The 24533-nt window shown below is 46.0% G+C and overlaps 1 protein-coding gene across 3 annotated transcripts in view; it reads left to right on the top strand.

Annotated features, from left to right (window-relative positions):
* Positions 1–24533, top strand: part of ARHGEF9 (Cdc42 guanine nucleotide exchange factor 9) — a 1787868-nt gene that overhangs the window by 1688993 nt on the left and 74342 nt on the right. For all 3 annotated transcript variants that reach the window (XM_069612543.1, XM_069612544.1, XM_069612545.1), the window contains one exon: positions 21605–21848. In XM_069612543.1, coding sequence (XP_069468644.1) covers positions 21605–21848 — 244 coding nt within the window. The remainder of the gene's footprint in view (positions 1–21604; positions 21849–24533) is intronic.

A 24533-nucleotide genomic window follows, 5' to 3' on the forward strand; every position in this document is an offset into this window, starting at 1 on the left:
GATATTGACCATTTATTTAGAGAACACAAAGTGCTTTACTGTAAAGTTGAATCTAGGTGTGCCTTTGAACCTGCACAGTATGTTTTCTGCTGCACTTTAATGCTTTGCTGTGAAGTTGAATCTAGGTGTGGCTTTAAACCTGCACAGTATGTTTTCTGCTGCACTTTAATGCTTTGCTGTAAAGTTGAATCTAGGTGTGCCTTTGAACCTGTGAAGTGTATGTTTTCTGCTGCATTTGAGTGCTTTGCTATAAAGTTCAATCTAAATGTTCCTTTAAACCTTTGCATTGATTGTTTTTCGGCTGCATATTAGCACTTGCTTAAAAAAAAAAAATATCTGTGCATATCTTGTATCTCACCTGAGCCTGCTTGGCTACTAGGCTGCCTACTGAGTCTATTTGTGCAATGTACAGTCCCTCTGTCTCTAGCCCTCCTCCCTTACCCCACTACATGGCTCTCTCTATCTCCCCTATCTATTCTAACTGCTACTCCATCACCTATCCTATCACTCTCACAGAGCTTGGATGAATGAAGCTTAATAAAGCTCTCCTGGGCTCTATTCCAGGCCTAACTATTGCTAACACCTACGTCAATGCTACCTCCAGGCAGATAATTACAAACATCCTCTTTTCTGTCCATTCCCTGGACCTATGGTCTCCACACCTGGTCCCCACTCTCTCCCCTTTCTCCTCTTCACCCATTAATGGCAACAGTAAATGGGAAGTACTCTTGCCATACCGCTCATCCTCTAAGTGCATCATTAAAGTCTACCACAATGGCACTATTATGGCGCAAGGTTCTCAACCTACTCTTCTCCTCCTTGACTGGTGCCTGCCTTCTCTCATTAACTTCCTCCCTTCTCCTGCTACTCCTCCTTCCTCCTCTCCTCTAACCTCTCCACCACCACTGATGGCTATACCACACCCCTGTACCCCCCTCAGAAAACTTTCAAAGCTGGTAATCCACTTCACTCGCCTACTCTCTCACCCTCGCTACCATCTAGAGGCCCCCTGGCCCTATTTCTCTCTTCCTCTCTGAATGGGCTGACCTTGCTTCCTCCCTCTCAACCTCTTCTTCCAAATTCCTCCTCCTTAATGACTTCAATATCCACCTCGACTCCCCTGAATCAGCCATCTCGACTCCCCTGAATCAGCCACCTCGACTCCCCTGAATCAGCCATCTCGACTCCCCTGAATCAGCCACCTCGACTCTCCTGAATCAGCCACCTCACAGTTCTGTGTCATTTGTGACTCCCTCTCTCACTATTCTTCCTTTCGGTCCAACCCACTCAGCTGGACACACTCTGGATGCCCTCATCTCTGTGACACCCCAATCTCTAACCCAGTCACCACCCCACTCCCCTGGCCTGACCACTCTCTCTCATCCTCCCACTTGGGGCCCCTTTGCCTTCTATCTGAACCACCCTGGCACTGACAGCCTCCTTCGATGTCATTCAACCGATGAAGCGAGTGTCAATTGCTGCTTTTGCGTTCACCTTCGTCCCCCCACCCCTGCTTCTGACTATCCCTCTGAATCTGTCCTTGCTAATCTGAACCTCTCCATCTCTAACATCCTCGGCATCCTTGCCTCTGTCATGAGGATCCACCTAAAACCTACCTCCAAGTGCAACAGCTGGTATGACTCTGATTTAGCAAATCTGAAACGTAATACCTTCAACTCTCTCTTCCTAAGTATCTTCCTTCTCGAGCTCTTCGCTCATCCGCCTCCAACTCCCTCAGGGTCAGTCGCTTCTCCAAGCAGCGAGTTGGTAGTAGATCTTCTGCGGGGCCTCCCTCTGGAACAGCCTCCCTGCCTCTTTGAAACTTGAGGAGAACATCTCCCGTTCCGGAAGCACCTCAAGACCTTCCTCTTTGCTTCTGCTTTCTCTCCTCCTCTCCCCTGCTGATCTCCTGGTTGAATCTGAAACTGCCCTGGTCACCTGGCCACCCTCTGATCCCGGACCAAGGTGCCCTCCTCTGCCAGTTGCACACCTGCACTGCCCCCTGGCAACCCATGCACTTGTGGACTTTTTCTGTATCCCTACAGCCCCTACTTGCACTTGATTCCTGATGTCAGCACTTACCATTGCACTTGCCACCAGCTGGCTGCACTTTTATTTATTGTCTTTATTTATTTATTTTTACTGTTATCCTATGTACTGCACAGCCCCCTTCCAATTTTCCTTCCACCCCCCCTGCACTTGCGTAATCTCGATGTCACCTGGCCTAGTAGGATTGTTGTCTCTGTCTTCCCTCTGTTTCCCCTCCCTTGCCTTGTCGCACCTTGAAACACTTGTGTATAGGCGCGTTATAAATGTCATATCATATCATATCAAGTGCAGAGTTGCTGAATGGAAGTGGCAGACCCCGGATTCATCACCTGACAAACTGGCCTGCCGTCCCCTCCAAAGGCAATATCGTTTCTCTATCCACTCCAAGAAGAGGGCCCACATCCAAACCCGCATCTCTGGAGCCACTAATAACACAGCTGCACTTTTCAAAATCTGCAAGGAACTTGCCAATCCAACTGCAGTCTCCACCTCTCTCGTTCCTTCCTAGGCTCTTTGCACCGCTTTGGCCTCCCATTTCACACCACAAACTCAGGACATCCTGTCCTCACACTTGTGTACATGCGCATTATAAATGCCATATCATATCCTCCACCCCCATCTCTATTCCCGCTCCTGCTCCCCTACCTCGCTTGGCTCCCCTTTTCCACCCCTGCACTCTCCTCCCTCCTGCCCATAGCACTGGATGGGGTCTCTAAATTTGTTCAGCCCTGGCTCTTGCCACCTTCTGTAACAACTCCTTTGCCACTGGCTCTTTCCCTCTATCCCTCAAGCACTCACTTGTGCACCCTTAAAAAAGCTGTCTGCTGACCTCTCCAGCCCAGCTAACTATTGCCCTATCTCCACGCCCCCCCCCACCCTTCATGGGTAAACTCTTGTAGAAGCTGGTCCTCCCTCAACTGACCCTTCACACTGAACTTGTTGGTTGCCTTCATGACATCAATCTGGATTCCGGGCATCCAGAGGCATGGAAACTGCTCTCTTGAACACCCATTAAGACATGCTTGCAAATCTTGACTCTAACTCTCCTGCTGTTCTCATTCTCCACAATCTCTCCTCTGCCTTTGACACAGTCAACCATTCTATCCTCATAAATTGACTCTGTGATACCCCTGGCATCATGGACCGGGCACTGGAATGGCTAATCTCTTTCCTCACAAACCACCATTTCCCAGTTGCAACTGGGCCCTTTCTCCTCCACCACCACACTCTCTACCCGTGGTGTCCCCCAGGGTTCTATCCTATCACTGTGGTCTTCAATATCTATCTCTCGCCTCATGCTCACCTGATCTCCTCCTTCTCTACTCATTTGCAGTGTTATGTTGTGGGCACACAGCTTTCCTTCAAACTTCCCTCTACTACCTCCTCTTCCTCCTCTCATCCCCGATTGCCTGACCACCAGTCAGGCATGGTGTGTGGATAGCAATATCTGTCTTAATGGCAGTAAGACATAGATCTTTCTCATTCTGACACCTGCATACTGTTTTCCTCATACCCTCTTGGGGCCCTCCTCGGGCTCTCTACCCTCACCATCCTGTGAGGCCAAAATTCTCATCTTCAATTCCGCTCTCTCCTTCACCTTTCACATCTTGGACCTTTCCAAGAAGGCTCACCTTCAGTTTCACCTCCTTAGAAGCATTCTCCCTTTACTCACCTTCCCCCAGATGTTCATTGTCTCTAGAGCTCTGGTCCTCTCTACGTGGGACTACTGCAACAGCCTCTTCCTCAACCTCCCCCTTTCCTCCCTACCCCCCCCCCTTCAGCTAATCCATTATAGGGCTGCAAGGCTTATTCTTGGTCTCAAGCCTAGGGACAGTATCTTTCCAGCCCTAAAATCTCTTCACTGGCTCCCGGTGGCCATGAGGATCACATTTCTAGACCCTCTGCATCATCCACAAGGCTTTCTGGAGCGTAGGAGCACGCTAGCACCAACTTTCTCTTTATAGACACTCCCCTGCTAAAGCCCTCCGCACCTCTAACTACAACTCTCTGCTTGTCAAACTCTTCTCCAAGCAGAAAGTGGGGGGCAGATCTCTCTCTTCAGCTGGTGCGGCCCTTTGGGACAGCCTCCCTACCCCTCTCAGACTTGAGCCGGATCTCCTTAAATTCCAGTAACTTCTCAAAACTCGGCTTTCCTCTATTTCCCTCTTTCCCCTCCCTGCTTATCACCCCACTGCCGCTGAGACTGGTGGCCTGGTACTCCTGAATCTCACAGGATAGCAGGTCCATTACTCAGTCGACACCAGCATTCCCCCACCCCACAAGAGCACTGCTCCCTGTGCCCCCCGCTGTGCATTCCACCCTTGGGTTTCGTCCGCCCTAGCACTTAGCATCCTCCCGTGGATCCTCCTGGCACTTCTCTCCCGGTCCCCCACCGACCTATGTCCATTCCTTGCCCTCCGCCCACCTATCCCTATCTCGGGCACTTCTCTTCATAGCACTTGCACGTTCAAATGTCAAAAGGCCTAGTAGGATCATCATTATATATTTACTGTTTTTAGCCAATGTTATTTACGCCCCTTGTTCCATCCCCACTCTGCCTTGTGGCGCCTGGAAACACCATTCTGTTGTATAGGTGCCTTACAAATGCTCAATAAATAAAAATCAATAAACCTAGTGTGTGTTTGTCATTTAAGCAATAAGTGTTATAATAATAATAATAATAATAATAATAATAATAATAATAATAATAATAATAATAATAATAATAATAATAATAATTGGTGTGTATGTTATAGACGTCTACCCTTTAGAGAGTCAAGCTTGGAACCTGCAGGGTACAGAGAGGTCCACACAACAAGCTATCAACCCCTCTGAATTGACAAACCATCTGAAATCCGAGCCCATCAGTCAGTCAGTGAGAAAGTAAGTCATTGGGTAACTGAAATGTTCTTTTGGAGTCGGCATCCTTGCCAACATGCCACTTTCCATTCAGGTCATCCTAGTCCAATCCTGTGCTTTTTCACTGCCTTCTGGCACTTGTAGTCCTGGATTTATAATGGCAAAATACTGTAATTCAAGTCGCAGAATCCAAAACTAGGATTTGACTAACATCTTCCTAATGAAACGAGCCATGCTCGCATGAATGAGCCAGTGTTAAATACAATACTAGTGCGGTGGCCTTCAAGTTAGCATATGCACAAAAGGAGCCAACAATGCCAGCCAGCTTTGTAGTGAAGGAGCTCAGAGGCATGTTGTCAAATCACATATTTTGCTATTTTCCATTCCCTTCAGGAGACACTAGTTCAGTCCTGGTTTTAACTTTGCATTCTGGACGTAGTAGTCCTAAGGTATAATGGGGATAACCAGGTCCACAAGTACTTGCATTCTCAAACCTAGTAGTCCTAGGATTACAATGGGGAAATCCAGGACTACAAGTACCAGAATATAAAATTAAAACCAGGACTGGATTAGCGTCTCCCGAATGGAATGGATAAAGTTGGCATGTGCATGTATTAAATCACGTTTCCGTGGTGATTAGCATGCTGGGCAAGCAAAGGCATACAAGACTTTTGTTTTTCTGAGCAACATGGAGCAAGATACTTGAACTTGAAAATGTTTGTGCTTGATTCATATGTAATTGGCCACTCCTCGAAGCTCCATTGATGCACCTCACAGAGATACACGGTTACCAGAAATGCACGGGTCACCTTATTCACAAGAGTGTCATGCGTATTTAGAGGGGGGGTGCTGAGTGGGTGACGCAATGATGAGCAGCCCGGTTCCGTATTGGGCATCACTTGCAATAATCCCAAACAGCTGCAGGCAGCTAACAGAGTGTGTACTCACGCAACTGAGCACGTGTCCTTTGTGAATACTTCATGCACTCTCAAATGTGCAGTCACCAGTGCTTAATTTGTAAACAAAATAAGTGCCGGGGCTCAAATATTTTCTAACACGCCCATGACACATCAGGTTGGGCAGCTACACACTATCTGTTGCCATCACTCACGGCTGCTCCCCATGCTGTCCACATATATGGGGTTAAAGCTGCAACTCCCACCGGCTTATTGTGGTTGCCGGATTTACTTGGTCACTACGACTGGTGTGTGATTTACAAATAACAATCAACATGCACATAAAATAACATACTCCTTGTGTCTTGACATGCGACAAATGTTTAAGTGTCTTTACACAATCAGCATTTACATTTTGCTCTGATTCTATAGGAGTTTATTATGTGACTGTCAGTGAGAATAATAAAGTTGCGAGCACACCACATCATAAACAAACTGAGTCTGAGACAACAAGTGCCGGGGCTCAGGAATAGGTGCCAGCGCTGAGCCCTGGCAAACACCCCCTCAAATTAAGCACTGGAGGACACTTCTCTTGCAGACCTGCGCTCAGACAGACAAGGGGGCATCTGATTGGGTGTTTCTATGATGCACACATTCACACTTGACACAGGTGCACTTTGCATGTTTTGCAGTTGTGGGTGAACCCCCGGACCTGGGGCCCTTAAAGATGAGGTAGCAATTCTAATAGCCTGATTCATGGAATTATGTGCGTGAAGAACGCAGATTTGCACTCATTTCTGCCTGAAAATCCCTGTTTGAAGAATAATTCCATGAATCAGGGGATAAGAGATGGATGGGGATGCAGAACTCATACATCAATAACCAACCTACTCAGGAAGTTGGCAAAACTCAGTACTGTTTTATTAACAATTATCTAAAACAGGGAGTTACAACGGACATCAACAGACATTCGCTCGATTTCTCGCAAAGCTTCACATGAAAAAACAACATTCTTATACTAAAAATGTGTCACTTCTTACGTCATCCTATGTGGCAAATAAGAAAAACCTACTAGGGGATGTGATAGGCTTAAAGGGAACATTTAGGTATACGTTTCATACTGACGGGGGGGTGATTGGGTTTCTATGATCAGGTGGACAACTAAGTCCATACCAAGTGCAAGTCATCTTCTGTGTCATACTAACACTCAACACCCTATTGGTTACACAAACTACAGGGCTCTTTGATATGTGGCCCTCTATAATTGGTTGGCATGCTTGTACCCTTCTGGAATATTCCACTTGCTAGCAGCACGCAAGCTGGTTACCTCAGGTGCTGGGAGGGATGACCTGGTCATGCCTCCCCACCCCATTAGCCCTCATCCTTCATCACTCCGACGGTCTGCCATTCAATTAGGCTTTGAACTCTGCCTTGTAGAGGCTCACTGTGCCTGAGAATAAAAGGGAGTGTGGCATGGTCTTATCTTCTGGTTTCGGTGTAGCTCAACCCAAAGTCTATTTTCATCTGATCATGTGACGTAGACAATGTTTTCAAGCTGTTCATTGCATACAATGTTATTAAATGATGAACCCTGGACTCCTTCAGTGTTTTTTCATCCAACCTCAAACAGACGTGTGTTTCTTTCTCACCTTCATGTAGCTTCTTGACAGACAAGCAGGCTCACAGTGGCCCCGACTCTTAGTGCTGGGCCAGCCAGCATTTCTTGAATTCTCATTCGCCATCAGCAATTTTCAACTGCACCACACTTCAAGTCCTCTCCATTCACGTGGTTCAAGTTTGCTAAAGTGCATTATGGAACATCCAGATTCTATACATTCCTATGTGTATACATTGGCTCATTGCTGCAATCTATTCGCTACGTAACCAGCCTCAGGATTACTTTGTCTACTTGCATTACAGCATCTGTACAATTGTAAAATGACTTTGCATTTTCTCCAGTGTTTCTTTGCATGGACAATCTTCATTTTGACCTGAAATTTTGCTTTTCTTGGATACCTGATCCTCAGATCCTATAGAATATCTATATACCTTCTTCATTTGTGTCTTTTCTAGATGTATCAGTTCTATTTCGTATTACTTCACCAGTCTTCTTTCTTATTCATTTTCATCCTTCTTCCGGGACTTTTTCCAGAAGACCATTAATTCTTTGTGAATGTATATAAGGTTTTCTCAATGGATACCTTGCCTCGAGGATTCTGTGTGGTATCGGCATTCTCACTGGTACTGTGCATGTCGGAATTCCCGGTTCACAACATATAGGCAGCGTGGGGGAGGAGCTTCTGGTAGGGGTAGTTGGCTCTTCCTCTACATGAGTGTACAAGGACAAGGGTGTTGGAGACTCTCGGGTGCTAGATTGAAATTATTCTTGCACAGCACTAAACCCCATCAGGTGCTCAATCGCTTGATGAGCGCTGCATGCCATTGTGTGTGTAATAGGCAGGAAGGGACGTGTTTTGAGGGGTTTTTCAAGCTGGTGCTACTGTCTTATTTGCTGGTGCCATGTAGGTGGCGCTTTCAGACTTCTTTGTCTACTATAACCAGGAGAAGGTTGTGCAACGCTTATGTGGGTTGTTTATTCTGTCACCATGGTATTTGGGAGCATTGTCACACAGGATTTTATTCATGACTGAATCCTTTTAAATTTCTTTCCGGTGATGTCACCAATCTGACTCCTCATCTTTTAAAAGCAGGCGTGTCTTCAGCTTTTGCAAGTTTTAGTAGTAAATATTGCATATGCGGGAGCTTTTGGTTATCAATAAGGATTGGTTTAAAGCAATTTCATTGTCCAGTCATCGGGGTCAAATGGTAGGTGACATCCCTTACTTTAATGTCAGATGCATGATCCTAATGATTTTGATCAGATGACTCCACTGCTTGGTCCCAAACATGTTCCCAGCTGCCTGACTGATGTCCTTTGTTCGTTCTCACAAGTGTGGCGATAATTCAAATTACCCAATTTTCAGGTTGTTCATGGCACTGCAAACTTTCAAACTAGTCAAGAAATGATCTGGAAAAGTTTGAGTTTCTTGAAGTGTTCACACTTAGGGCCTAATTCATGGAACGTTTAGCGTGGTGCAAAGTGACTTTGCACTGCCAGCAAACATATTTAACCGGGCCTAATTCACAGAGCAGTGCAAAATGTATGTTTGCAGAGCAAAGTCACTCTGCACAGCAAAAGTACTCTTTGCACCATACTAAATGGGCCTAATTCACAAAAAAGCACTACATCGGCGCTACATAGTGCCTTTTATTAATTTAGGCCCATTTAGCGCTATAGCGACTGGTTTGGCCTCCCCAAAGTGACCCGTTAATATTTAAGGGTCGCCAAACATTTGAATCAGCGACCCACAGTTAGGGCGCATTTTTTCAGGGTGTGCCTGGGATTACTCCTGGAGAACTTCTTGGGGACCCCTCTGCAGAATGTGCAATACCATGTGTTGCGGCAAGAGCATTGTACCGCAGGGTGGTTTGCACTTTGGAAACACAAAATGGAAATGGACATTTTAAATTTCAAATTAAATTCCAGAATAAACCCTGCAGACATATTATATAGTTTCAGAAATCAGTGTTATCCTGTATGTATCATTTCCTCGCTTAATTTACGGATTTAATGTTAACGTTTTTATTTTATAAATGCAGGTTTCTTGCCTGCACAACTTACACAAGACGTCAATAGCTCATCATACATGTTCTAAATGTCATTCTTTTGCTATAATGTCTTCTTACACTTTTCAGGTTCGAGTTGTCACTAGAGTTTATTTTCTCTGGGTGGTTTAAGAGTTGTAACTCAAAGTCCCAGCATGCATTGTGCCCCTCCAGGGTCTCATTCCCAAGATGCATCCAGAGTCCTAGCTCCAAATTGTTTCATTCACAGTCTCTGTTTTACTTTTCCAAGATGCTTCCGGATTGCTGACTCCCATTCTAGCATGCATGAAGCCGTTTCTGTGTCTTTGGGAGTTCCAATGCCAGGAGGCACTGTATTCCTCCCGATCAAGTATTTATTGTATTCCTATAGTATTCCTACAAAATGATAATGATGTGTTATTTATATACCACTTGCGCCTAAGCTCTTTACAGAGACCATATATGCATACAATATCACCCAACTGAAGTTGGTACTCGTTTATCAACCTCGGAGGATGGAAGGCTGAGTTGGCCTTGCTGGGATTCGAAACTGCGACCTGGAAATCACACGCAGATCGCAACAGTGAGCGCTAAACCCGCTGAGATATCTTACCAGCTATATACCAACAATATCTCTTAATGAAGCTAAGTAAGGAGTGCAAACTCCCCATTCAAGTATGCAATGTATTCCTTCAATATCTCTTTATCAAGATACTGAATGATCTCCTTGTTCAAATATGCATTGTATTCCTTCAATAGCTGTATTGTATTCCTTCAATATCTCTTTATCAAGATACTGGAGTGCTAACACCCCATTCAAGTATGTATTATTTTCCTTTAAAGGCTCTTTCTCATTGTGCTTTGTTTGCTGACTCCAATTCGAGCATGCTGTGGGTTTTCCATTGTGTATTGGAATTTGGATTCCAAATTCCATCATGCAGTATATTAACCAAGGCCTCTTTCTCTGGCCCACTTCTTTGCAGTGGCAGGTTTTTCTGCATTCAAGGAACTCTGACTCTAAATTCACTGTGCAATGGGTCTTTTCAATGAGACTTCACCAATACTTTTTAGAAATTCCTAATCAAACTTCCAGCATGCTATGTGTCTTTTCAATGTGGATTGTGGAGCCCTCAATCTGAGAGCGTCCAGCAATCCTACTCGGTGTAGCCTGTACCATCTGTGTTTAGCGTTGGTTGCTTCTGAACAGCACCTAGACCATCTCTCTCTCCTCACCCTGGCATCTGGTGTCCGTCCATGGACCTCCACCTCTGTACCAGCTCTGGGCTTTGTCTTCTCTTGGTCTACCTGCTCGTCGTCCTTGGTCCATGTGTCAAGACTCCCCTCGCCAGCTTCACTTGGTCCCAGCACTTGGCATCTTCGGTTCTCCCCTACCCTCTTCATTGTTCAGGTCTTCTCGGCTGTGGCTGGGAGTCTTGCCCCATTCTCACTGCTGCTGCCGAGCAGCTCCATGTCAAACATTCCCAGAGCCCAACAGTATGGCTTCATCTCACTCCTGCAAGGACCGCCTTATTGCGCTTGCAAGTCATTGTTCCTCGGACTCATGGACCATTTTTATTATGGTATTTATTGAGCGTGGACCTAGCTTCGACAGAACAGATATACAGCGGGGGTAGGAAACAGAGGGGCACAGAGGAGGGGTACAGCTGTACAGGGTGGCAGGGCAGATGGCGTCTAACGAGTCAGGTGGCACAGGGGGTGACGTGATGGCCTAGGTGTTGAGGACGAGAGACTCCTTGAAGCAATGGGTCTTGAGTTATTTCCTGAACTGTTGGAGCGCGGGGGCCAGTCTGATGCTGAGCGGGGAGGAAGTTCCATAGTTTTAGTGTATGGGCAGAGAAGTGGTAGATGTAAAGTTTGTACGTGTCTTGGCTTCTGGTGGTGTGCTGTCCACTGGAGATGCTGAGGTTCTGCGCGAGGTAGCTGGGTGAATTGAGAGTGACTGCCTTATAGATGATGCAGCAAGACTTGAAGGGGATTTGCGCATGCAGTGGGAGACAGTGAAGGTCGATGAGGGCCGGGGTGATATGATCTTATCTGCATAGACCCTTGATGCGGCCACGTGCATGACATTTCTCATAGGCCCAAGGGAGGACGACGGGAGGCCTTTGAGGAGGGCATTGCCGCCATCCATGTGGGATAGGACCAGTGATTGAACAGTGGATCTAAAGTTGTCCTGAGAGAGAAAGGGCTTGACTTTCCGCAGGAAGGTGAGCTGAAACTGAGTTTTCTTCGCTATGTGTGTCTTGAAGCAGAGGTGTTTGTCGATGTGGAACCCGAGGGACTTGGCACAGGAGGTGAGCTTGAGTATGAAGCGCTCAGGTTGTCCATGATAAGAGAGTAGTAAAAGCAGAGTTTGCCTTTATATCTCTGGAACGAACCTCAAGGCACCAAATAATTAAGTAACTCCTGCCACATTTTCCCAACCCGTTTACCAACATACCCCCTGCCGCAGATGTTGCGTTTGAAAAAGCTTCTGCCATAGACCACCCCTAGTCCTATGGGCTTTTTGTCTCTTGACCACAATGCTGCAGACCGGGTCACCTGACGGTATTCTGGGAAGGCAGATTCCATGCGTCTTCATAATATTATCTACTAATTTCCTTCATGCATCTGCTGATCTATGTTTGCTTGAATGGATATGCTTGTCACAGTTCCTTTGTTGGCTGTTCCACGGTATATTTTTACATTTCGTTTCCTTCGCATCTACACAAGGCTGGTATCTATGCAAATTCCACACTTGCTTTGATATTTTTGTCTCTCTCGCTCGTCTATAAATATCCACATCAATCAGTCCCCCTTTATTCATGCCTTTCACATCTTGAAGTGCGGTCTCTCTCTAAGTGTATGCTAATGTAAGCGTTATAGTTGCGCGTCTTATCATTTAGATCGTCCGCAACCAACATTAGTGTTATTGACTCCCTCTTGAGAGGGAAAAATCATTCATCGTCATATGTTCCACAAATGGGAATTCCATTTTCCAGGCACTTTTAAGTGTATTCAGGCTGTGCTGCTGCTTCTGAAAGCATTTGCATCTGTTGGGGTCAAATTTCCTCTAAAGCTACATTCTGAAGCAGAACACTGACAATTTGGGCATATCATTTATTTATGTATTTCATGGTATGTATATAGCACCTTTTTCCAAGGCGATGTACAAGGTAAAACAGTTTAAAAACAAAAAAAAGGAAACATGAGAAATGGCCGTTAATGCATGACGAAGAACAATGAACAAACGCGAGACACACAAAAATCAGGAAACACATGACCAGGAAAGGACGAATGCAAGAGATGTAGTTTAAGGCGTTTTTTCTTTTTTAAAGAGCAAGATTAGAACAAGACCGAATGTCGAGAGGTAGGGAATTCCATAATTCCATAAATTAGGGGCAAATTATTGCAAGGAACGGAAGCGGGATGAGGCACAGGGAGGGCGAGGGACCGAGAGAAGAAACTGAGATGACGAGCGAAGAACCCTATTGGGGTCATAGCGAGAAATTAAAGAAGCCAGGAGTCGGAGCTTGAACACATTTCAAAATGAGACGAAGACAATGAAATTCAAATTGAAATCTAATAGGGAGCCGTCGAAGTTGAATTAGAAAAGGGGGTATATTACAAGAATACTGGTGTGCAAACAAGAGTGTCTGAATGCTTTTCTTTACTTTATTCTATTTGTATAGCGCAACCAAAAAACCCGGGGGCGTGAGGGAATGACATATAGTCAGAAAGATCTTAGAATGATTTACAGAAGGTGGCCAGTATGAACTTTTAATTTGAATAGCAGGGTTTTTTGAGTCCTTTTCTAAAAGCTGCTACAGAGTCGATATGTCAGGTGGGATGTCGTTCCATGCCTTGGGGGCTCCACTAAAGAATGCACTTTCTATGACTAGAGTAAGGCTCCATTTGGGAAAGTGCAGTTGATTTGAGTTATTTGACCTCAGCATTCTAATATTGCATTTTATTTGTCAGTGCTTCTGTTAGGTAGCATGGGCCAGAACCTCTAAGACATTTGTGTGTGATGGTCAGTGACCGAAAGTGGATCCTGGCAGCTATGGGAAGCCAATGCAGACCCCGTCTGGCCTCCTAGACATGGTCAGTATTTTTTAGACCTACAGTGGTTCGAACCTTGGTGTTTTGGAGCGTCTGTAATCTAGCAATATCCGATGTTGCTGCTCCCACCAGTAGAGTACTACAAAAATTGACATTAGACCCCACGATGGCTCTAGCAATAGCCTTACAGTTAGTTTGAGAAATAAAAGGTCTGAGTTGATCCAGCAGTTTAATATGATAGGCTGTAGAGGACATCAGTCTGCCTATGTGTGCCTTTATATTTAGGTTTTGGTCAAAGACAACCCCCAGAGTTTTTGCATTCTTCTTAGTTTCTACGACACACTATTTCAAAGTGTTTGTAGTCCTCTTCCAGTTTGTTTATTTTATGACTTGTACCAATTATCTTCAACTCGGTTTTCTCTTTATTTAGTGCAGGCCGTTTTCCGTCATCCAACTTTCGATGATTTTATAGGTCTCATTTAACCTTTTTGTATCCTCCTTGTAATGGCCTGACATGGGAATGACACACTGAGTGTCATCGGCGAAGTTGGTAAAACCTATGTCGTTTTTTTCCAGCAAATTGAAAAACAGCACTGTGAAAATGTTATAAGATGACGGTGAGAGTCATGCACCCTGTGGCACCTGTCTTATAGGTTCCATCTTTCAAATGTTCAAAACAAATCTAGGTCCACTTTACCCTCCTTCTGGTTTATTTCAAAGGGTAAATTGTGGTGCATTTCTTGAGTTTAATTCACAATGGGCCTCATTCTAAGTGTGCTGGTCCCGAAACAACGGTGCCGGCAAGCTTACTGGCACCTTTGTTTCCAGAAAGGCATACTAAAACACTGCCGGGCGTGTGCCCTCCCACCCGGCCGGTCAGAATTTCCAGGCAGGATGGCACCGCATGCAGAGTTTTCACGGAAACCTCTTATGTCCCCACTCCCATAGAGTCCTCTGAGACTCTATGGGAATGGCGATTTATAATTTATCGGCGCCTGACTTTTGGGGCCTCCGGGTTTGTAATCCCCCGGTGTTATCGGGATATCAGGCACCAGTACATATTTACGGGTCCAGCAGCATCCCGCCACTAGCACCGGTTACCGCCGGACCCGTAATGTGGCCCAATGTCTTTGGGTTTCCTAAATTTTCCACTGTTCTCGCCGCAGCCATCAGACCACAGGTCTACCCAACACAGGTCGCGCAACCAGGATCCCAGGCTCTTCAGCCCACACAGGTCCTTTTATACCTGCTTTAGATGTGCAGAGTTACTTTCAAATTAGCTGCTCTTTTATTGGCCTCTTGGCTTTGTATGCAGGATCCCACTTGTCTGGCTTCCCCTTGTTAGCCTCTTGGCTCTGCCATACCGTGCCACACACCTCTTGCCAGTCTTTGGCCTTGCCGTACTGCGGTTATTCTCAAAGTCCACTTTGTAGTGGTTGTGCCCAGATTCCACCTTTCTATGGCACTCTTTTACACTTGCAACTTTCATATGGACATTTCCTGTTTGTCTGCACCTTATTTTCCCCCATAGAAATTGTACTCCATTCCACGCTGTCATAGTCCTAATTAATATGTTTCATTCAGTTCAGTATTTTCTGAGCATTCGTCATGCTCGATTTCAAGTTTTCCTTCGGTATTCAATATGCACTTGATATGTTTTGATTCCAAATTTCTATTTAGTTTAGTATTCAAGATATATCTTTTTTGGTTAACTTTAGTTTTCTGTTCAGCTTGGCACTTAATGTGCATTTACTGTGTTCAGTTTTAAGTTACCGGTCAGTTTGATGATTCATATGCATTCACTTGATTCAAAGCAAGCCTTTCGCTCTGTTTGGCAAATATTACTTCACTCGCAGCACACTCAGAACACCCCGGTCAGCCAGTGCCTTTCTTTGACACTCACCCGTCTCTGGCGTTGCTCGTCAGTGGCTCCTGCTGCTTCTGTCTTCTGTCAGCGAGCTAGCTTCTGCAAGTCCTGCTCGCATATCGGGCTTGCTGTGCACATGCTGATGGCTTTGCCGCCCCTGGATTGACGCAGACAGCGTCCCGCGTCCTTCTGTGACAACGCAGCTCCTGCTGCAGCTTCCTCATGATGGACACTCTCTCTCTGGGCTGCTGGCCAGAGTCCTGGCCCCTCCACAGTCCTACCACGGCTGCCTCCTCAAAAAACAGGCCCCGTTCTGGTTTTATCCCCAGAGGCCTCCCTGTTTTTCATCTCCCCAGTGTTCTCTGACTCTCTCTGTATACACCTGCAACCTAACAGGTTGCAGGTGTGAACCCTTAATTTGGTTTACCTGACTGCAATAACGGGGGCATGCCTGAATCTCACCATACTCTGCAAGCATCTTCCTCATCCCAGTACCAGAGTGGTAAAATGAAAGTGTAGTGTTCATTCCTCTTAGTCGCCTCTTCCTCGTCTCAGTACTGTTAAGTGTCCATGAGGGGAAATGGGGAGGGCTGGCTTACAATAGCCCATAAAGGTCGGGGGAGGAGGTGGTTGGACATAATTAGGAAATGGGATACCATGTCTTGGCTGAAGGTACTCCACTTCCAAACTCCAACGACCCCCCACTCAGGTGATCCTCCTTTGCTCTCCACCCCCAGGGTCGGCATCCAATAGCAATGGCCTTTCCCTGGCCACCTAAGAAGAGGATCCAGGGGTTTTAGGAGTGAGAATACCCTCAGGTTTCTCACAGTTGATGGATGATGTCATCAAAAGAAGGAAAACAAAGATAGATTTGGGTCTTGTCGGGATAAAAGTGCATCTGAAACCCGCAAGAGGATATCAGTGAAGTTAAAGGTGCCAACTATAGAGGACAATGTAGTGGCCCAAGGACAGCCCCATGTGGACCACCGAAAGAACGGGGATAAGATTGAGAAAAATAATTTTTCAAGGACACTGTGATTCCAACTTACTGCAGTACAGGGTGGCCCCGTGTCAGAGGCGAGTGCTTAACCCATGACTTATCCACCTGGACATGAAATGCGCTGTATAGTTTCCTTTTATTTTTGGCTGATATGACAGATCTCCACACTAAGAAACCAACAGCCCTTTTCAGATACAGAACATATTCCAACAAAAACTACATCCATAAATCACAGCATCACATACATGAAGTAGTTGTGTGTAAATCACAGAATCACATACATGAAGTAGTTGTCTGTAAATCACAGCATCACATACATGAAGTAGTTGTCTGTAAATCACAGCATCACATACATGAAGTAGTTGTGTGGGGACATTGGTTTCTATCATCAGTATTTGGAGACTATTGAGTTTGAGTATGGAGTCTGGGCCAGGGGTCTGCAAGGTATGGCTCTCCAGATGTTTTGGACCCCAACTTCCATCAGTACTATCTAGCATAGTCAATGGTGAGGAATTGTGTGAATCATTGTCCAAACCATTTGGAAAGCCGCAGGTCGCAAATCCCTATAGTAGGGTAGCATTGCATTCTTAAATGCTAATGTGTGTGGGTATCCATTCCAGAAGTGAATGGTCAACTGATGTGCTAAAGGATGGGTGGGGAATATGAGTGTGTCAAAAGCAGGGTACATAGGACTGTTGCATGATTTAAAGGGGCAGGCAAAATGCATCAAAATGCTAAAGGGTTAGGAGATGGAAGATTGCAGGGAGCTCAGGTGCTGCTTACGAATGCAGGGCAGGATTCTTATACTGCATTTGAGAGGTATTACCAAAGAAGAAGAGGTGGTAAAACGCTCATTGGGGCACATGGCGTGGACGGGGGTCGAGAGCATTGGAGCTTATTTGAGGTAGTAGGGTGGAGCTAGTAACAGAATGGGTGAAGGAATAGGGTACTGACAAGGCAGTGGGCATGGCTTGCTGGCAAGATTGGTGCCAGGGGAGTTAAGGACATGGGGCGATGAAGTGGGGAGAGGGGCATGGAGTGCTGAACGCTTATGGAAGTATACTGTGTTCACAGGAGAGGGGGAGGATATTTATGGATGACATTCTTAAATTAGGAAGGTATGCAATGACCTGCTGGGAGGTATAGATCTTCCACCAGTACAGGCTGTGCGTTATGCAGCACGATGCTGAATGCAACAACACTCGCCATTAACCTGTCACCTCTGTCATTTCAACCTCAGCTGATGCATATTTCACAGAATGAGAGCTCTTCTGGTTTTTAGACCCAATTTGGGCAAGTCATGATGCTTGCATATGCTAATCATTCATTGCACATGCAAGGAGTTTGGTTTGGTCTATGAAGCAGACGTTTGTAAATGAGTAAATGTATTGCACCTCTGCCCACAATCAAAATGTATTTCCTTAAAAGTACAATTCAAACAATTGTTGAAATCTGTAAAGAATTGATAAAATGATGTTGACAGAATAGCCAAAGGGGTCTATGTGAATACCTGTAGGTGTTTAATAACTGTTGGTGTAGTAGGTCCACCAATGGGTTGCAATTGAGATAAATCTCTCTGGGACCTGGAACTGTAAAAAAGAACAACTACTATGTACTCTTAATTCTTTATGTCCACTTTATATCCACACAATATTTCAGTTCTTTTCCGCACAATTCCTTCCTGAACAAGTGTATCATCTCCGTGTACCCCAAGTGTAGAGCGATGTTATATTTCATGGAACAATTGGGATCTACAAATCTTGACACCGACCTTTGTAATAGAAAAAGGCCTCTGCTGCACCCAAAAGGAAGGAAGTGTTTGTGGAGCTTCTGCAATAGATTTCGTCCTGTTTCCCAGTAAAGGTGATTGCTCTGGCAGCCATTGCACAGGAAGCTAGGAGAAACTCGAGAGCCATTAACACAATCAGCACATGACCCGTCCGACAAGGGAAGCAGAGAGAGACAAGTACTGTGGCACGTACTGCATCACCCGTGTGTGTTTCTCCACCTCACTGTGACAAGGCTAAACAGCACATTCTGCAGCAAGGTCAGAATGTCCTGCAGCTGGATCAGCAAGTAATGCAGCAAGTTCAGAAAGTCCTGCAGCGAGGTCAGCAAGTTCTGCTGCAAGGTCAGAAAGTCCTGCAGCTGGATCAGCAAGTTCTGCAGCGAGTTCAGAAAGTCCTGCAGCAAGGTTAGCAAGTTCTGCTGCAAGGTCAGAAAGTCCTGCAGCTCGATCAGCAAGTTCTGCAGCGCGTTCTGCAGCTAGGGCAGTAGCTAGGGCAGCAAGTTCTGCAGCCGGGTCAGCAAGTTCTGAAAATGGGTCAGAAAGTTCTGCAGCTATGTGAGCAGGTTCTGCAGCAAGGACAGAAAGTCATGCAGCTGGATCAGCAAATTCTGCAGCGAGTTCAGTACGTTCTGCAGCTAGGACAGCAGCTAGGGCAGCAAGTTCTGCAGCCGGTTCAGCAAGTTCTGCAAATGGGTCAGAAAGTTCTGCAGCTATGTGAGCAGGTTCTGCAGCAAGGTCAGAAAGTCCTGCAGCTGGATCAGCAACTTAAGCAGCGAGTTCAGGACGTTCTGCAGCTAGGACAGCAGCTAGGGCAGCAAGTTCTGCAGCCGGGTCAGCAAGTTCTGCAAATGGGTCAGAAAGTTCTGCAGCTATGTGAGCAGGTTCTGCAGCAAGGTCAGAAAGTCCTGCAGGTGGATCAGCAAATTCTGCTGCGAGTTCAGCAAGTTCTGCAGCTAGGGCAGCAGCTAGGGCAGCAAGTTTTGCAGCCGGGTCAGCAAGTTCTGCAAATGCGTCAGAAAGTTCTGCAGCTATGTGAGCAGGTTCAGCAGCAAGGTCAGAATTTCCTGCACGTGAATCAGCAAATTCTGCTGCGAGTTCAGCAAGTTCTGCAGCGCTGGGCAGCAGCTAGGGCAGCAAGTTCTGCAGCCGGGTCAGCAAGTTTTGCAAATGGATCCGAAAGTTTGGCAGTTATGTGAGCAGGTTCTGCAGTAGGGTCAGCAAGGTCAGCAATTCATGTAGCTGGGTCAGGAACCCAAGTGCCCAGTCTACATCCTGGTTGTGAACATGTTGGTATATATTTGAACTAGTAAAGAATACTCTGCTTAGTGGACATAGGTGAGGACCAGGAGCCATGGACCAAAGGCTGCAGTCCATGTTTGGCAGACCTGTATCATAAGCATGCTCTGAGGCCATACGCCTGGGTCACCACACATACCCACATAACATCAGTCATGACCTTTGATCAAGGTACACCTATGCACTAAGCAACACAAATGTGTAGTTTTAGAGTCATTCATCTGCAGCAACACAGAACCAGCAATATGGGCTGCTGTGTTCTTGGATCGCCTGTACACCTTGACTGCATGCATGCACAGACCACGACCACAATCAGTGTTTTATAAACAGATATGCCTAAACTGACTGCAATGGCATGAACTGTGGTCGCTTGCCACAAGCCATTTATATCACAAACTTCCACCTAAGATTGACTGTGCCATGCCACCACAGTCCAGTTGTAAACACTGAATGTGGTTATGGTCCATGTTTGCAGTTCGAGCTCTGTGCACCTAACACACACTGTACCCTTTATCCATATAATCTGTTTATTTGTTCTACGCGGTATCGAGGTGCACATGCCCTACAAATAAGCCTGATCTTACATGGCAAAAGTCCTTGGTCGTGAATCTGTTTCTGAAGCTGTGGGGGGCTTGGCTTTCATGAAAGTCTTTATGTTTGCCTTGCGACGTTAAATGTGCTTATGGCAAGTAAAGATGTGTTCATATGATATATGCAGCCGTCATGTATGTGTTCGTCCTATACCAAACAGGCTTTTTTAACTGTGGGGTGCCTAGTTCATTTGCATTGCTAATTGCATTCCTCTGATTTAATGGCAAATCAGACAGAAACATCTGCTTGGGACCTTGACACAGTTTTGCTCCGCTTGCCTCTGAAAATAGAAAACAAAGGCAATTTCAAATGCCTGAAGTGTAGAGTGAGTCAGGAGAGGAAGGGGGGAAAGTTAACAGAGATGGAAACATGTGTTGGTTACTAGTCTATCCATCGATTTTTTTTAATTGAATAGATTTTCCATCGAATTTTGTCCAACAAATTATTTTTCCTCTAAAGTGGTTTAATACCAATTTCCATCGAAAACCTGTATAACGATTTTTTTAAATTGGGGGTCCCTCCAAATCCCTGTTTTTCTGCCTTTAAAACACCCATTCCCAAATAATTTTCATTTTTTTTAATTGAGGGATTCACCCCCAAACCCCTGTTGTCCAAATGTAACCATTTAACTCTTTCACCCTTTAGCCCACCCAAATACACATACATACATTTTCGATGGATAAATATGAATTGAAAAGTTTTTTTCAATGGAAAATCTTTCAATTAAAAGACTGTAACGCCATTTTCTCGGGTCTGTAACTATTGGTCCCCAGGGCATTACCCACATTGGTAATGCCCCCCTCCCCCTGCTCGGGGCTTATTGCTTAAGTGCCAGCTGCTTGTTCTGCAGCTCTAAAAAAAAATCTTGGCCTTTTACACCTCTGCTTTGGAGAGAATTCTGATGCTTCCAAGTGCACTTTGGACCTGTGTAATACCGTCCCTCAAACTCAGTTTAAAGCATTTAGCTGGCAGAATGTCTAATTTCTACCCACTGTATTTACAGTAGTCAAGCGTCCAAAAACCCATATGCCTGAACTGGATCCAATAGACATCATTTACAAATGGTCAACTGGAATTGCCTCCAGGGATTGTGGACATCAAGGATGGCTTTCAGACTTTGGTTTCCCCTTGGTGGTTTGCAGGATCTACAGATGATGCTAAGTTGTGAATCTTCTTCGAATGTAATTAGGAGCAGTAAGGATGTAACCAGGCGGGCGGCCAGTGCAGCATAGAAAGTGTAGACAGACCATCACAAGTGACCTTAAAGGATGACAGCTCCTGCAGGCCCTGATGCAAGCCTCGCTGTAATTAAAATGCTCCTTGAGTGTTCTTCTGTATGTGATCTAAAACCGAATACATTAATTTGCAATGGAAAACTGCTTATGCCGCAACCTACAGGGACTCATTTGCAAAATAAACGTTTTGGTCTAATGAGGTTCTTGTAATGGGCGCGCATAGGGAAATACTAATAAAATATTAATCGTGGATGAGGTCATCTCAAAATGTGCCCCCATCATTACTGAACTTCCTTCTCTCCCTCTTGTCTCCAGGATCTAATTCGAAGGGACATCCTCTACTACAAAGGCCGCATTGACATGGATAAGTACGAAGTCGTCGAGGTGGATGACGGCAGAGACGACGACTTCAACGTCAGTGTGAAGAACGCCTTCAAGCTGCACAACAAGGAAACAGAGGACATACATTTGTACTTTGCGAAGAAGCTAGAGGAAAAGCTGCGGTGGCTTCGAGCTTTCCGCGAGGAAAGGAAGATGGTGCAGGAAGATGAAAAGATTGGTAAGGATCCATCTATTAACCAGTAGTAGCACATTGGGTGCTTCTGTTATTTGAATTTTGACATTTTGGGGTGTAGATTTACAGTCTGTCCTCTAGGGAAGGACCCAGGAATTGTTTTGAAAAAAAGGTAGCAAAAACAAAGTCAGAAATAAGCCCATTCCCTTACCAGAAAAAATGGCACAAAATATTACTGGGTGCAATCTTTATGATCCCACCCCTTACGCAGGACAGTTTACCCCAATTCTGCTTCTTGGTGCAGCCTTCTTCTCTGTAGCACCTTTTAAGTCTGCTATAGGTACATCTGGTACCTTCCCCGTCAGGAGGCCCATGTGGAATACACAAAGGACTGAACTCCAGAAGGACGGTTCACAAACTTTTGTTGACGCACAAGTTAAGAAAATAGAATGAAAGATGAAACCCGACCAATTCTCTCCCTCGGGTTGTAATGATGTTTCACCATCCAGTGGTTCTGCATATTTCCCAATGGTTGCCCAATCCCTTCTACTAAACTTGTTCCTTATGCTGAAAAAGCCTTCTGTCAGTCACTGTCTCTTGGACTGCGTGCCGGCATAGCCACACTATCTCTGTTGAGGAAAGGAGGGTCCAGGTGTTGTTGCTGCTAGCCCCGGACACCTTGCCTTTTATTGATGATGGGGTACCACCTCTTTTACATCTTGCACCCCCTCGCCATTCTCTGCCCTCCTGGCCTAACTCTTTTTCCGCCTCAACCTGCCTTGGGTGAAACCGACTTCCTTATACCTTGCTATAATGTCATGCTAGCGGGTTGCCCTCCCCTTCTTCTCGGCTGTTAAACCTTCTTCCATCTCAACCTCCTACTAATAACCCCTCCACTGTTACTACTCCTCCTCTTCTGTTACCACCTCGTCTGCTGGTACTACAGATTCCTCCTCTTAAACTACTGCCACCACCTCTGTTGGTCCCCTCTTCCTCTATTTGCAGCACTTCTTCCACTATTATTACCACCTCCTCAGATTTTACCACTGCCGCCTCTACTCCTACCATCTCTTCCTCTGTTGTTACCACATCCTTCACTGTTTCTACTACTACCACCTCCTTCGCTTTCTTTTCCACGTCTTCTCTCCGGGCACCTCCTTATATCACACTTTAACACTCTCCCACTGCCTGCCAACGACCCACCCTGATCAACTGGGGCGATGTGCTTTTCTAATGTGCTCTTCCCTTCCCATGAATGGGACTCTCAGTGCTTCTAGTTGGGTGATCACTGGGATTGTTTACTGTCCCTGACTGCACCTGGGATTGTTTTGTGCTTCCTGTGCTTGCATCATTGGAAAGCTGTTTGCCCTCTGCGTTTCCTTCAGATCATGCAACACTGTATCTGCAGTGTTCACAATTCCTGCTAACTCTGTGAAATGACTTCACTGATCTGGCTCCTAATGGAGAGTGTACGGTAGTCATTTCCTTTGCAGGGAAGGTGTCTTTTCCCATGTTGGCGCTTTGGGTCTGTTAAGCGGGAGCTTCAGGCTTTCTCAGATGGGCAGGGGGTCGGTTCATGGTGGCGGGCCGGGGATTAAAGGCAGGTGACATGGGGAGCTTCCCCAGACCTTCATCTGTCCCTTCATCCACTGGTGTACGGGTGCACCACCCCTCTTGTTGTCCGTAGATAGAGCCAGGCGGGGGACCTCATTGGGAACCTTTTCTATATCCTCTGACTTGAAGTACCATTTCACTAAAGCTGAGGTGTTTGTCAGCTATAGTGACTGTGCTGTCTATGCTCCCATGCATACAGCAACTTAGTCTCTTTAGGAAACTCTGATTAAAGCCTGTCTCTGCATAAAGCATTTGTGGACACATTGGCACTTGTGTCTGAACATTTTAGCACAACCCAGATGCTAATAATGGGATTAACTGAACACGTTGGCCCTGTTTCCAGAGAGGGGAAAGTGCCAATGTCATGTTTGCATCTCTGTCCACATTTCGGTATTGTACCGATCGGAGGGTACACCCCCTCATATAGCGGTACACATTACACTGGGCGGTACTGTCCATGCTAGCTCCAGCTCTTCTTGCAGGGCTGGAGATGGTCAAGGGACGTAACCAGTGAAGGCAGCCCTATGCTGTGGTCTTTAGCAGAGCAGGCTCACTAGTTCAGGGACAGGACTAGGAACCTCCAGTGAGGCAAAGCACAAGAATGAAGAAAGTCATGCACAGACCTTGGGGAGACACAGGAGCCATGCACTGTCTGATAGGGGTGCACATGCAGGGGGTCATGCACTGTCTGATAGGGGTCCATATGGAGGGGGCCATGCACTGTCTGATAGGGGTGCACATGTAGGGGGTCATGCACTGTCTGATAGGGGTGCACATGCAGGGGCTCATGCACTGTCCGATAGGGGTACACATGGAGGGAGTCATGCACTGTCTGATAGGGGTCCACATGCAGGGGCTCATGCACTGTCCGATAGGGGTACACATGGAGGGGGGACATGCACTGTCTGATAGGGGTGCACATGCAGGGGCTCATGCACTGTCCGATAGGGGTACACATGCAGGGGGTCATGCACTGTCCGATAGGGGTACACATGCAGGCGGTCATGCACTGTCTGATAGGGGTGCACATGCAGGGGGTCATGCACTGTCTGATAGGGGTGCACATGCAGGGGGTCATGCACTGTCTGATAGGGGTACATATGGAGGGAGTCATGC

The sequence above is a fragment of the Ambystoma mexicanum genome, chromosome 5p (genome assembly GCF_040938575.1).
Source record: "Ambystoma mexicanum isolate Mex_15411 chromosome 5p, UKY_AmexF1_1, whole genome shotgun sequence".
NCBI lineage: Eukaryota > Metazoa > Chordata > Amphibia > Caudata > Ambystomatidae > Ambystoma > Ambystoma mexicanum.